This window comes from Pan troglodytes, chromosome 3, assembly GCF_028858775.2.
Source record: "Pan troglodytes isolate AG18354 chromosome 3, NHGRI_mPanTro3-v2.0_pri, whole genome shotgun sequence".
NCBI classification, from domain to species: Eukaryota; Metazoa; Chordata; class Mammalia; order Primates; family Hominidae; genus Pan; species Pan troglodytes.
This window is the reverse complement of record NC_072401.2, coordinates 21,036,157-21,048,333: the sequence shown is the minus strand read 5'-3', so window position 1 is coordinate 21,048,333 and position 12,177 is coordinate 21,036,157. Positions and strand designations below refer to the sequence as shown.

At 35.9% G+C, this 12,177-nt stretch overlaps 1 protein-coding gene across 2 annotated transcripts in view; it reads right to left on the bottom strand.

The window, feature by feature from the left end:
- SLIT2 (slit guidance ligand 2) overlaps positions 1-12,177 on the bottom strand; it is a 369,313-nt gene that overhangs the window by 41,147 nt on the left and 315,989 nt on the right. For both annotated transcript variants that reach the window (XM_001163449.6, XM_001163334.8), the window contains 2 exons: positions 12,027-12,124; positions 10,637-10,776 (listed from right to left, as the gene is read on the bottom strand). In XM_001163449.6, the coding sequence (XP_001163449.2) occupies positions 10,637-10,776; positions 12,027-12,124 (238 nt within the window). The remainder of the gene's footprint in view (positions 1-10,636; positions 10,777-12,026; positions 12,125-12,177) is intronic.

Sequence of the window (12,177 nt, the reverse complement as noted above, 5' to 3'; positions counted from 1 at the left end):
GATGAGTATGACAAAGCTTTACCCTGGAGAAGTTCCCATATGGAAAATTTAGAGAAATAAGATCAACATCTAATTTCCTACTGTCCGTTAAGTTTCCTTAATGACTGACATATGGGTAGCATCCCGGCCTAGAAACTGGGCTGAATGAAATTTTTAATTTTTATTAAAAACTATATTATACAGTTCTGAAATACATTATTATCCCAAAGAGATTTGTTCTCTTCGCTAAATAAGCTGTGTTAATTACAGACAGGAAAGTTCTGAAGAATTGTTGGCTGGGCTATTTTTTTTTTTTTTTTTTTTTTTTCCCTAGACGGAGTCTTGCTCTGTCACCCAGGCTAAAGTGCAGTGGTGCAATCTCAGCTCAGTGTAACCTCTGCCTCCTGGGTTTGAGTAATTCTCCTGCCTCAGCCTCCTGAGTAGCTGGGATTACAGGCACGCACCACCACGCCCAGCGGATTTTTTTTCCTGTATTTTTAGTAGAGACAAGGTTTCACCATATTGGCAAGGCTGGTCTCAAACTCCTGACCTCGTGATCCACCTGCCTCGGCCTCCCAAAGTGCCAGGATTATAGGCATGAGCTACTGTGTCTGCCTTGGCTGGACTATTAATTTCTTTCTATCTACCAAGAAATCTGGGCAATGGGATGTCTCATCTAGGCTTATTTAGTCCTCAAAGCCTGCTTATCAAAAAGGTGGACGCCTGCTTATCAAAAAAGTGGGTCATTTTTTTCCCAGATTAAGATTTCTGAAATTTTCCAACTCAAATCACTGTTAAAAATATTAATTTGTTTTACACTAAATGGATGTTGAGTATCTCTCTTTAATTTTCCCCAAAGTTAGCTTTTTAAATTCAAATTGGGCATGTCTACAACAAAATAATTTTAGATAGCAGTACATGGTGTTGCTGGCACACATAACTCTTGCTACTGTTGCTACCTTCTGCTAATGTAACTAGATTAGCTTCTTCTCTCTTTGAAATAGATAAAAATCTGAGTCCATTCTGGATATCATAGATGTACGAAAGAGGTGGCGAGGGTACTGGAGCTGATATTGCAGCCCATTTTTATTCCTACTGTAACTTGTAACAAACTGTTTTTTATAAGAAATAATTATTAATATTGATAATAATGAAGGAGAAATTTAGGGTGGCAATCTGAATAACTGCACCAGAATTCTAGGGTTAAATGTAATCAGTCAAACTCAAGAAAGATTTGAATAAATGTACTAATTTTATTCTCTTTGAATTAACTCAGCAAGGGAAGATATCAAAATAAGCAACCTAACAGATAAAAAATATGATTTAATTTCTTAAAAGTACACTACTTGAGGGCATGGTATACCTTTATATTTATATTTTTGTATTTCTCCATTCCCATTGCATTCGCTAGTAAAGTGGCACAAACTAGGTGCTGGATAAAAAAATAGGAAAGATAGCACTTATTTGATTGCTTCTTGCAGGCAAATGCTTTTTAAATGTTAATGGAGACCCAGATCACATAAAGAACAATGTAAGGAAGCCAAGAGAGAATTAAAAAACTGATAGCAGATTTGTGTTCTGAGATGTGAGCCCGAGGTGTGCCCTTGCAGGCTGGATGATATGGGTAGACTGTTCATTTCCAGATTTCCCTACTGTATTTTTATGCCTAACAATTACCATTCCAATGGAGGATGGAGAGACTATGAGCTCCATTATCAAGAAATTGCACTTGTCAGCACTTAAGTGGAATGTTTGAGGAAGGTTAAGATGAATGGACCTGAATGTTTATCATTACCAAATTTTATAAATTCGATCCAATTCTGATTTTAGAAAGTATACATTTCCCATTTGTTCTTTATTTATAGAAACAGAAACATTCTCTCTCCTCCTACAGACCATGCAGTGTGGCAGAGAGACTGATGATCTATAGCACAGGGTGGATATAGCTGATGAGATTATGGGAGTCATCACAGGGCAGCTTCATTAAGTTGGACCTGAAAGAAAAGTATGTATATTTTCTCCTCTTTTGCTAAACCAGGCAGGCCCTATTTGTTACATACTCAAGGTTATAATCCCAGGCACCACAACACAGTAACACAGGCAGATGCCCAGTAAGATACATTAGCCATTAACAGATGTGATCTTTGTGTGCAATACGTGCAAAATGGGACACGTACATAATGGGAACGCTGCCATAGAGAAACCCTGTGAGATAAAAGTTTATCATAATTCAAAATAGGAAGGTTCAAGAAAATATGCTATAAACGTAGGTGTTAAGACATTTCAAAGAAGGAAAATCAGTTTTTGGTTCCTATTTTTGTTTTCTAAGTGGTATGAAATGAGTTGCTTGAGTCTGTCCGGGAGATTGGTCAGTGTTCATATTCAGAAGGAGTGTTTTTCTTTACTTACAAACTAGTAAAGTAGCTATATTATATTATTAATGTTCTTGGGATGTGAGAAGTGATGGTTATGTACTGAGAAATATTTGAACTGATCTGATCTTGCAGTAAAGAATCAAAGCCAAAGAGTTTTTGCTCAGTAGATCAGGGTATTGTCTTATGGATTTTTGTATCACTTTCAATACTTAGCATGGTGTCCTGCATAAGATATTTTCTCAATAAGCATCTGATATATTTTTAAATGAAAAAAAAAAAAACTTACCTCTCCAAATAAACAAACAGAAAATGAAGTGTTTTTCAGCACTTCCTTATTGGAACACTGAGGCTAAATAACATAGCCAATTCCAGCAGCTACTGAAACTTCAGAAAATATTTAACTCAGTTTTCAAAATAAATAAATTCAAATTAGATTGAATAAGACTTGCTTAGGCTAAATTGTTGTTCTGGGCTCAATGGGCACTGCCTATTAACTAAAGAGCAAACAAGATCTTTAAAACTTTTTTTGAGATTAAAGTGCATTTAAGAAAGTTTTGAAAGGTTGGAGGATGAATACAAACCACATAGTATCATTAGGCTGCCAAAGTATTCTCTCTAGTAAAAACAGACGGCAACTTACGTTTCCCTTATTTGAGGCTCACAAGTGTGTCCGCGACTATAACGACCTTGATATAAAGACCTTACACATCTCGAAGCAGAATTAAAAACAGAAGTCACTGTTACTAAGAGATCATGAAAATCTAAAAATATACACAAAATCTACAAATCCAACTCAGCCAAATCCAAGAGCTCTTCAGCATTGTGTATTTCTTTATGTTTCAAAGTAGTGTATGGGGGCAAAGAGGACCAAAGACCTATCCCTAAATAAAATCTTTCTATACGAAGTGAGCATGCAAAGTAAAATTAAAAACAATAATAATAAAGACAGACAATACTGAACAATATGGGGAGAGAAATTTCCATTCTATACATAATTTGCCTTAGGTAATTTTCTTTATAAAAAATTGAATAAAGAATTCCCATAAGAATTCTTCTGCCATGAGGAATGGCATCAAATATATCTGGACCATGTCACTGTAGTGATGATGGCTGGAATTAAATGATGCAAAATTTAAACCTGTCTTACAGGGCAGCCTTCGATATTTCCAGAGTATAGACATTTACCAATTCAAAGTGTTTTCCGATACATAGTTACATGTTACTCTCAAATGTCTATGTGAATTAAATGACAGATATCATTATTCCTCTTTCACAGAAGAAAAATAAAAGACTGGGAGGTGTCCCAGAGTTTATAAATATTCGTGCCAGGAAGAGAAACCCGAACTTTTCCCCTTACCTACGCAAACTAACCACCTGCCTTATGGGATAAAAGGTAGCCTAGTTCTCAGGGGGAATTTATTCATTAATTGTACAGGCATTCATTCAGTGCTTTTTTCCTATCTAGATAAAATAGACGGCTTGGCTGCACTTGAATTTTGTGGGTACAGCTTTCCTTACATAAGGACAATTGTGCATAGCGAGCTGAAGAGACAGCAGGAGAGCAGAAGGAAAGCTTGTTTGGCATAAATCATGAATGAGAAATAAGCTATTGTGAGATAGAAAAGAAGCCGTGCCTGGAAGGAGGCAGCAAGGCAGAAGGGACAGGCTCCAGCAGAGGCCCCCACCTCAAAGTGCATGCTTTGGGGCCAATGAGACATGGGTTTGCATCTCGGCCTCTACTTACAAGGTGCATATCCTTGAATAAGTGGTTTATCATTGTTTCATAGAAGTTTTTGCCCACCTTTGTGTTGTTCACATAAACTACAGAGTTCTTTTAAATTAACAATGTATTGACTAATGATATACATTCTTTTTATTTAAGACAATTCCCCCAGGTGCTAGAAAAAAATGGAAATTCTATTTCCAATTAAGTTTTGAATTGAAAATATAGAGAATGATTTGACTGCTTTTAAAAGCAAATTCAGTCAGCAGCAAATTCTTGGAAATAAAAGGGAGCTTTTATAAACATAAGCATGAAATTTAGTCAACACATGAAACCACATGGCGATTTAAAACACTTGTACTGCCAAGATTGTTTCTAAGAGTATACACAACAATTTAAGGACATATTCCTGTGATGGAATAATTGCTATTATGTTTCTGAGATAGACTCAGACCTTAGACATCCCTGACCCAGGCCACCAATTGCTTAGTACTTGTAAAGAGAAAAGATGCCATTTGACCCAGGAAGGTATTAGATGCATTAATCCACAGAGAATAGCACATGTTATACTGTTACATTCTAAAATATGAAACCATTTGTTTTCATGGTTTTCAACTTAACTCTGCACACTGTAAGAGTAAGTCAGCAAACACAGTAAATCATCCAAACAATGCAACAGAGGAAATGAAGCCCATAGCAAGAGAAGACAGAGAGACCTGCTATATAATAACCTTTGTTTTTTGTTTTTTTTTTTTATTTGAAAGCGAGTCTCACTCTCTTGCCCAGGCTGCAGTGCGCTGGCACAATCTCGGCTCACTGCAACCTCTGCCTCCTAGGTTCAAGCGATTCTCCTGCTTCAGCCTCCCAAGTGGCTGGGACTACAAGCTTGTGCCGCAACGCCCTGCTCATTTTTGTATTTTTAGTAGAGACAGGGTTTCACCATGTTTCCCAGGCTGGTCTCAAACTCCTGGGCTCAAAGGATCCACCTGCCTCGGCCTCCCAAAATGCTGGGATTGCAGGCGTAAGCCACTGCGCCCAGTCTATAACTTCCTTATTATCCTCATAATCCAACTGCAAATGCTTCAGATACAACTGGAGCTATCAAGACAAGCACACATTGTGTTCCTTTTAGGACACTGTGCCAGCATCTGGTACTTGAAGACTTTTGGTAAGCTGAATAATTAAAAATCCAATGTAATTAGTTAAAACTCTAGGTCTTTAAGATAACATTTCATAAATATTCCATGATGATTTCCCAGACATGGCTATCACTCTAATAATTCTATGACTCAGGCCAGGTGTGGTGGCTCACACCTGTAATCCCAGCACTTGGGGAGATTGAGGCAGGTGAATCATGAGGTCAGGAGATCGAGACCATCCTGGCTAACACGGTGAAATCCTGTCTCTACTAAAAATACAAAAAATTAGCCAAGCATGGTGGCGGACGCCTGTAGTCCCAGCTACTCGGGAGGCTGAGGCAGGAGAATGGCGTGAACCTGGGAGGTGGAGCTTGCAGTGAGCCGAGATCGCGCCACTGCACTCCAGCCTGGGCGACAGAGTGAGACTCCATCTCAATAAATAAATAAATAAATAAATAAATAAAATAATTCTATGACTCACGTTCTTGGGCCCTGATGTATTTTGGGAGCCCAGTGGCCCATATTGACGTCAATAATTAAATATGGCATTTTTATGCTTAAACATACTACCTAGTAGTCACGGTATCCTATAACACAAATTTATAAGTCAACTTCTTGGGCTTTATAATATTTATTTCATAAAGTGTTTCAATAAATGTATATACCTTCAAATATTTTTCATATTACATGTTACTAAAGATATTTGCTTAAAGTTATGGGAACAGTCTTACTTAAAAATTTTTCTATCTACAGCCTTATCTACAGTACTAAATAACCTATGTTTTTCATTCCAAAAATAATATGTTTGTGATATATTTAAAAAGTGAAAGAATATAGACAAGTAGAAAATTAAAAAAAATTATATTAGTCCCTTATTCTAGCCACCCCTTCTTCCCACTCAAAAAGTTTCTATTCATTGTCTTCTAACAATAGATAAATTGCATTTCAGAGGCCCATTTTATACTGTTTGTCATAGCGATGCATAGATTGAAGATCTGAATGACTGATTTGGCATATTGTTTTCAGATTTTATATTTTGTCAACATTCCTTTTTACTGTGTACACACAGTGAAATCTATGTAACTTTACAAGAAAGAGGGAGACTAAAATGAAAATCATAATAGACTTAAAAGGCAACTAACCTTTTTCCACCTCATTCAGATTAGCAGCTGGCAGCGACAAAGACAGAAGAGACAAAAGACTTTTTACATTGCAATACAACAGCAGAGCACAGGAAGCCAATGCGCAGCGTTCACAACAGAGAAGCAGGGGTGGGCGAGCGAGCTGAAGCAAGGCTTGGATTTCTTACCTACAGCCGGGCCACACGCACAAACATGGAGAAAATGAGGCAAAAGGTAAATGCCATCACAGGGAGCTAGAGGTCTGCGTCTAAACCAGGTGATGGAACAACCAGCAGTGTTACTGTTTAAGATGGACACTGAATGGCTTGTGCATGGGCGTCAGAGATTCGGAAAACAAAGAGAAAATGGGTACACAATGGAAAATTTAAAGTGGTCTGAATATTTTCCACAAAATGTGTTCTAAGGCTTTACACACCCAATTTGCATGGAGATGTTCATTTTATGGAATTTAAGTAATCCCATTACGTGAAAGAAGGGCTTAAAATGTGATCAACTGTGTCATACTTGTATGTGGTCCTGTAAGAATAAGAGTTAATTAAGACACACAGTCTTGATATAGCAGATCCAGGGTTCTGACTGTTGGGAAATACACAAAAGCACATTTTTGAATTAAACACCTAAGTTAACACTACAGCCTAAAAAAAGTGTCCATTTTTTTAAAAAACAAGGGTGTCATATTTATAGTTTTTATTTGCATAGGTGTTAGGTTTATGTTATTTCAGGAATTCCTTGGAAATTTAGCTCCAAGAAATGTCTTGTCTTTAGAAAGAAGATGATCATGATTTTAAAAAAATAACCAAACAAAAAATCAAAATCAACAAAATTCTCTCAAGCTACAATTAAAACCTTAAATTTAATTTTAAAATTATTTGTTTAACAATTCTGAAGTCCTACTTTCTTAATAGTATAGGGATGTTAATTTAGATTCATAGTGAATTCAACTTTTCAAAAGTTAATCTTACCTAAAATATACTAGTAATCAGCAGTCATGCATTACACAACTGGAAGCACAGATGATGAACTGGAGTATATGGAGAATGGTTTTGGTGACTAGGGTGGTGAAGTTACAGCAATATTTAAATAACAGAAAAACAGTACTTGTCCTTACAATTCATGCTGTCAATCCCTGGAGCAGGAAAGAGCAGAGAATTTTCTCCTCTAACAAATCAGTAACTACTTACTGTGATATTTTGGTCACATAGGGCTTAAACAATGTTTAATAAATTCCCCATTGGTGGCTCATTTTATTTTAAATATTTCTAGTCACGTTTTGTAGTCTGTTCATCACATCATAACTTCTCTGTCAGATTGCCCTCAGATCTCTGAATTTGTTTCCATTGACATAATGTCCGTTCTGACTCTTGACATAGGTGTCAAATACAAAAACTGTCACCATAATAATTTACAAGCTTTTTTTCTGTAAGTCATTATTTGTTCTTATTAAACAGAGTTCACTTCTCATTGTATGCTTTCGGGATATAGAATAAAAAATTTTCAAAGGAAAAATCAACTTGTTACTAGGATGATTTTTAAACACTGACAACACTATTATATTCCCTGAGCATAGCAGGGCTTCTGCTCCCAGATCTCATGCTCATTAATCAGATTCCAAACTCAAATTTAAAACCATATAATCACATTATAAGAAAATTCCTCCTTAACTGCAGACTTGGATGAAGTAGGATATAAAACTCTAGAGCCTCATTCATACTTCCCCATAATTAAAGGTCACTTATGTGTCAATGATTTCAAAATCCGCAGATGGTTGTTAGAAATTTTGTAAATGAGCTCATTTCATGTGTGCACAAAAATACTACAATTAATAGATGAGTTATACATTTGCCCCATTTAGATACCTTCTCTCATGCCAAATTGTCAAACTCTTCATGGCCCACAAGACCCATTCCAAAGATAAAATGGTCATATCTTCATGTTCTGTACACCATGCACTTTCTGTTTAGTATTTTTGTTGATTCTTTGCCCAAATTAAGGCAAACTGACATTTGCAATAGTTATAAGTAAAAAGACTAAAACAGTCCCAGTTCTTGTGGAGAGCCAAATGGCTCTTGACAGATACTCATGGCAAGTTCCCAGATGACAGCTTTTATAGATGTCACATTTTGGCTAAAAAATGGTTTGGCTAAGCTTTAGGTATTTATGATACGTTTCAAAGAAAGAGATCTGACATAGTTGGGGAAGTGAGGCTTCATAACACTTCTCCAAGGAAACTGCTCTGAACTGACACTTAGAATAGGAGAAAACATGTGTTCAAGAGGAGCAGGTGTAGGGAGGGAGCTGGGGAAATGAAGGGTGAGCAGGTGAGACAAAGACTCAAAAGAAATGGATAAGAATAAGGAATAGCAAATCTAAAGTCAAAGCAGGAGGACTCCTCCAAACCAACTCAAGAGTCCTCAACCACCGTCTAGAAATTTTATTGTCAAAAAGACACATAAGAACCTGATTGCAGTTGTGCTCCAAAGCCTAGGTTTTCATCAGGAAATATATATATATATATACACACACATATATATGTATATATATATGTGTGTGTATATATATATATATATTCATTCCTGGTTCTGTGCATTGGTTAGGCAAAGCTTGCTTGAAATGCTTGGGTCCAATTTGTCTGGTGCAGTGACAGTGGCTTGGTTTAAGGAGGCCTCCGAAATTAACTGGGTTCTTAAGCCCTTTCTATAATGATCAGGAAAATGATGGAAAAGAGAATTATTCTATCCTAAGAAGGTACCAGGTAGCAGATTTTAGTGCAAACATCGGGCTTCTTGGAGAAGTCTAAATTAGCCCATCCAATGAAGTTAAATTCTTAGGTAGCTCAAAGTGCTCCAAGTCAAGTTTCTGAGGTGTGATAATATTGGTAATATTAGTGTGAAAATCAAAGCTACGTAACACCTACATTCTTTCCAGATACTCTAGAAGGGTGCATGTTGAATATACTTGCTATTCTTTGTTTATGTAAAATATCAAATAATGCTAAAATTCCACCCACTAAGCAGTCGAAGGGCCATAGACAACTACTAGAAGACTTGGTAATACAGCACGTTCAAATTTCTACTGGAAACTTAATATGCTATTACTGCTTTACATGACATTGGGTGCTTTATTGGTGCCAAAAAAATAAAAATTAAAAATAAGACCCTAGAAAAGGCAGCCTTCAGAGTCACTCAAACAGATCTGGGTTGCCAAAACCGAGCCTCATTATTCTACCTAGCATTTTCCCATCAAGAAAGGTACCTAGTAAAGTTCAGTTTGGGTATTCCATAAAAGCTTCCATTTTAATAATTTTCCAACAAATCCCTGGGAAAATTTAATTATACAGATGTATGTTCATCTTTCATGTTATGAGATGTTAACTCCAGTCACCTGCATTGTAATTTCATCCTTTGATTTTCTCACTATGTATTAAATTATATGAAAACAGACACAGTAAATGAAATGCACCCAGAAAATGAAAACGGCAACTTTGAGTAGAGTGACCAAAATTACTTCTCCATTTTTTTCTTACAAATAAAATGTACAACTTTCTTGTTTTTCCTTTGTCAATGTTAAGTGATTTATTAAAGGAAAAAGAGCATATCTATGAAGTTTCTAATTCAGAGCCACAAAAAATAAAAAATAAAAAATCAATTCTGACAAAACAGACAAGTCATAAACTTGATGTTCACTTCAGAGCAAATTGGTTTGAATAGGGAGGAAGTTTAGCAATTAATACTCTAATGAGATGTGTCATCCAAAGAAACAAAAGTGTTAGAAAAAAGGTGATAGTCTTATAAGACTATCCAAAGTGCTCAATATCTTCCTGACTTTTATTTTGAGGGACATGGGTTACTAGAGGCAAACACTCACTAGCGAAGACACAAGTATGAAGACGAACGATCTCAAAAGCTTAATTATGTTTTGGCTATTAAATAAATGTCCTCTTTTCACACAGGTACTGGGGGTTGGTTTGCACAGGGAAAATGGTTTGCACAAAAATGCCATTTAATAGTGGGACTAAAAGCTTTAGCAAAATAGCTTCTTTTATTACTGGATAGCATGGCTTTATAATAGATGCATGCGTTTGAACAGAGATTCCTGGGTCTTTTATTTGGTTAGCTGAAACTATCTTTAAGTCCTTATGTTATTTACATTACATCTGATTTTCAAGACACCTACCATTTATCAAATAAAAAAGATTTACTAAACATATATAACATAGTTCCAATGATGCTTTCAAACAGATATACTGATCGAAGGCAAAATATTTCCTATTATTTGTACCTGTATACTCAGGTGGGCAAAGGCATGTGTAGTTATTAATGCCATCGACACATGTAGAATTATTTTCACAGTCATTATCTTCACAATCATCAATGTTGACTTCACAATTTTCTCCTTCAAATCCATCAGCACAAATACACCTGAATGCCAGAGGAGAAAAGGCAAAAAACATCTTTTTGTTGCATTTTAAAGTCATGTGGTCTAAATATTGAAAAAAGCATAATTACACTCATCAACCGTAGAGCTTTTAACTACCAGAAATTGATTTTTTAAAATGGTTTTAACTGACATGTTGTAAACATCAATTTAAGGTAATATCCACCAAAGCAGAAACCCTTCAAAAAATAAAATTTATGCCGGTTGCAAGAAGGCAAATGGTTCCATGGTCTTAAAAGTCAACAAACCCACTGTATTTGCAGGTCTAAAACACAAGCAGTTTTATTCCACAGCCCTAGGTATCTTAATCTTGAGTTGTGCTCTAATAAAATAATTCAGGCTTCTTTGCTCATAAATGAAGAGGAACTGGTTCTGATCTTTAAAACTGCAACATCTACTAACATACTTATAATGTCCTTGATGTTTTGAAAAAAAAAAATCCGAAAACAAAATTTTGTCTTCCTTGCAATTACAAAATGTGAATGTTCTCTTTGTCTTAAATACAATCCTTCCTCTGGCATAAAACTATCTTGAGTATGTATCGAATAATTTTTGAGTAAAGTCTAGATGAATAAGAGAGAACTTCATAATAGAATGCAGCAGTGAAGTCTATTTCTTCTAAAAAGTGAAATTCTAACAAGTTTTAGTAGTATATTAGCATTCTTATGTGACATTATTAGTGTCATTTAATAAAGAGCTCCAGTTCATAATTCATGAAGTACATCTGAAGTAATTGTACCATATGATTAAATAACTCCAGATTAAAATCGTTCACAGCCAGTCTGTCTACTTACATTGCGTCTTGGAAATAAATCGTTAATTTTCTGTTTCAGTGGGACCTATATCTTGTCATTACACACTGTCTGTTAAAGCAATAAGCAAAACAACAGATGAATATATGACTAGCAGTAGGGGACTAGTTGGCTATTAATTAGTATAATGGAGCCAATATTAATACTTTGTCTTGCCCTAATCTGACCTGATTAACCATAATGTGCACATGTGTATGTTTGTAAATTAGTTTTGGTTTTGTAGCATCCTGTGCTGAAAATGCTGTAGTGTCTCCATTTATTTTTTATATTGCAATATCTACGGGAGGGACCAATACATATTGCCCTTTCTCTCGAATTCTTTGAAAAATACTGTTCTTTGATTTGAAAAGGAAAATGCATGTTGGCTTAGTTATCTTTGCTCCAATACTTCAGACACAGATGGTCATAGACTAATGACCTACCAGAATCCATCTTCTTCTCCTTCTTTTAAGTGGCAAGTTCCTCCATGTTTACATGGGTTACTGATGCAGGCATGAATTGGGACATCACAGTCCTGCCCCTGGAGAAGAAGGGGCAAGTATAGTCGAGTAAAGTAGTTCTCGGCACATACAG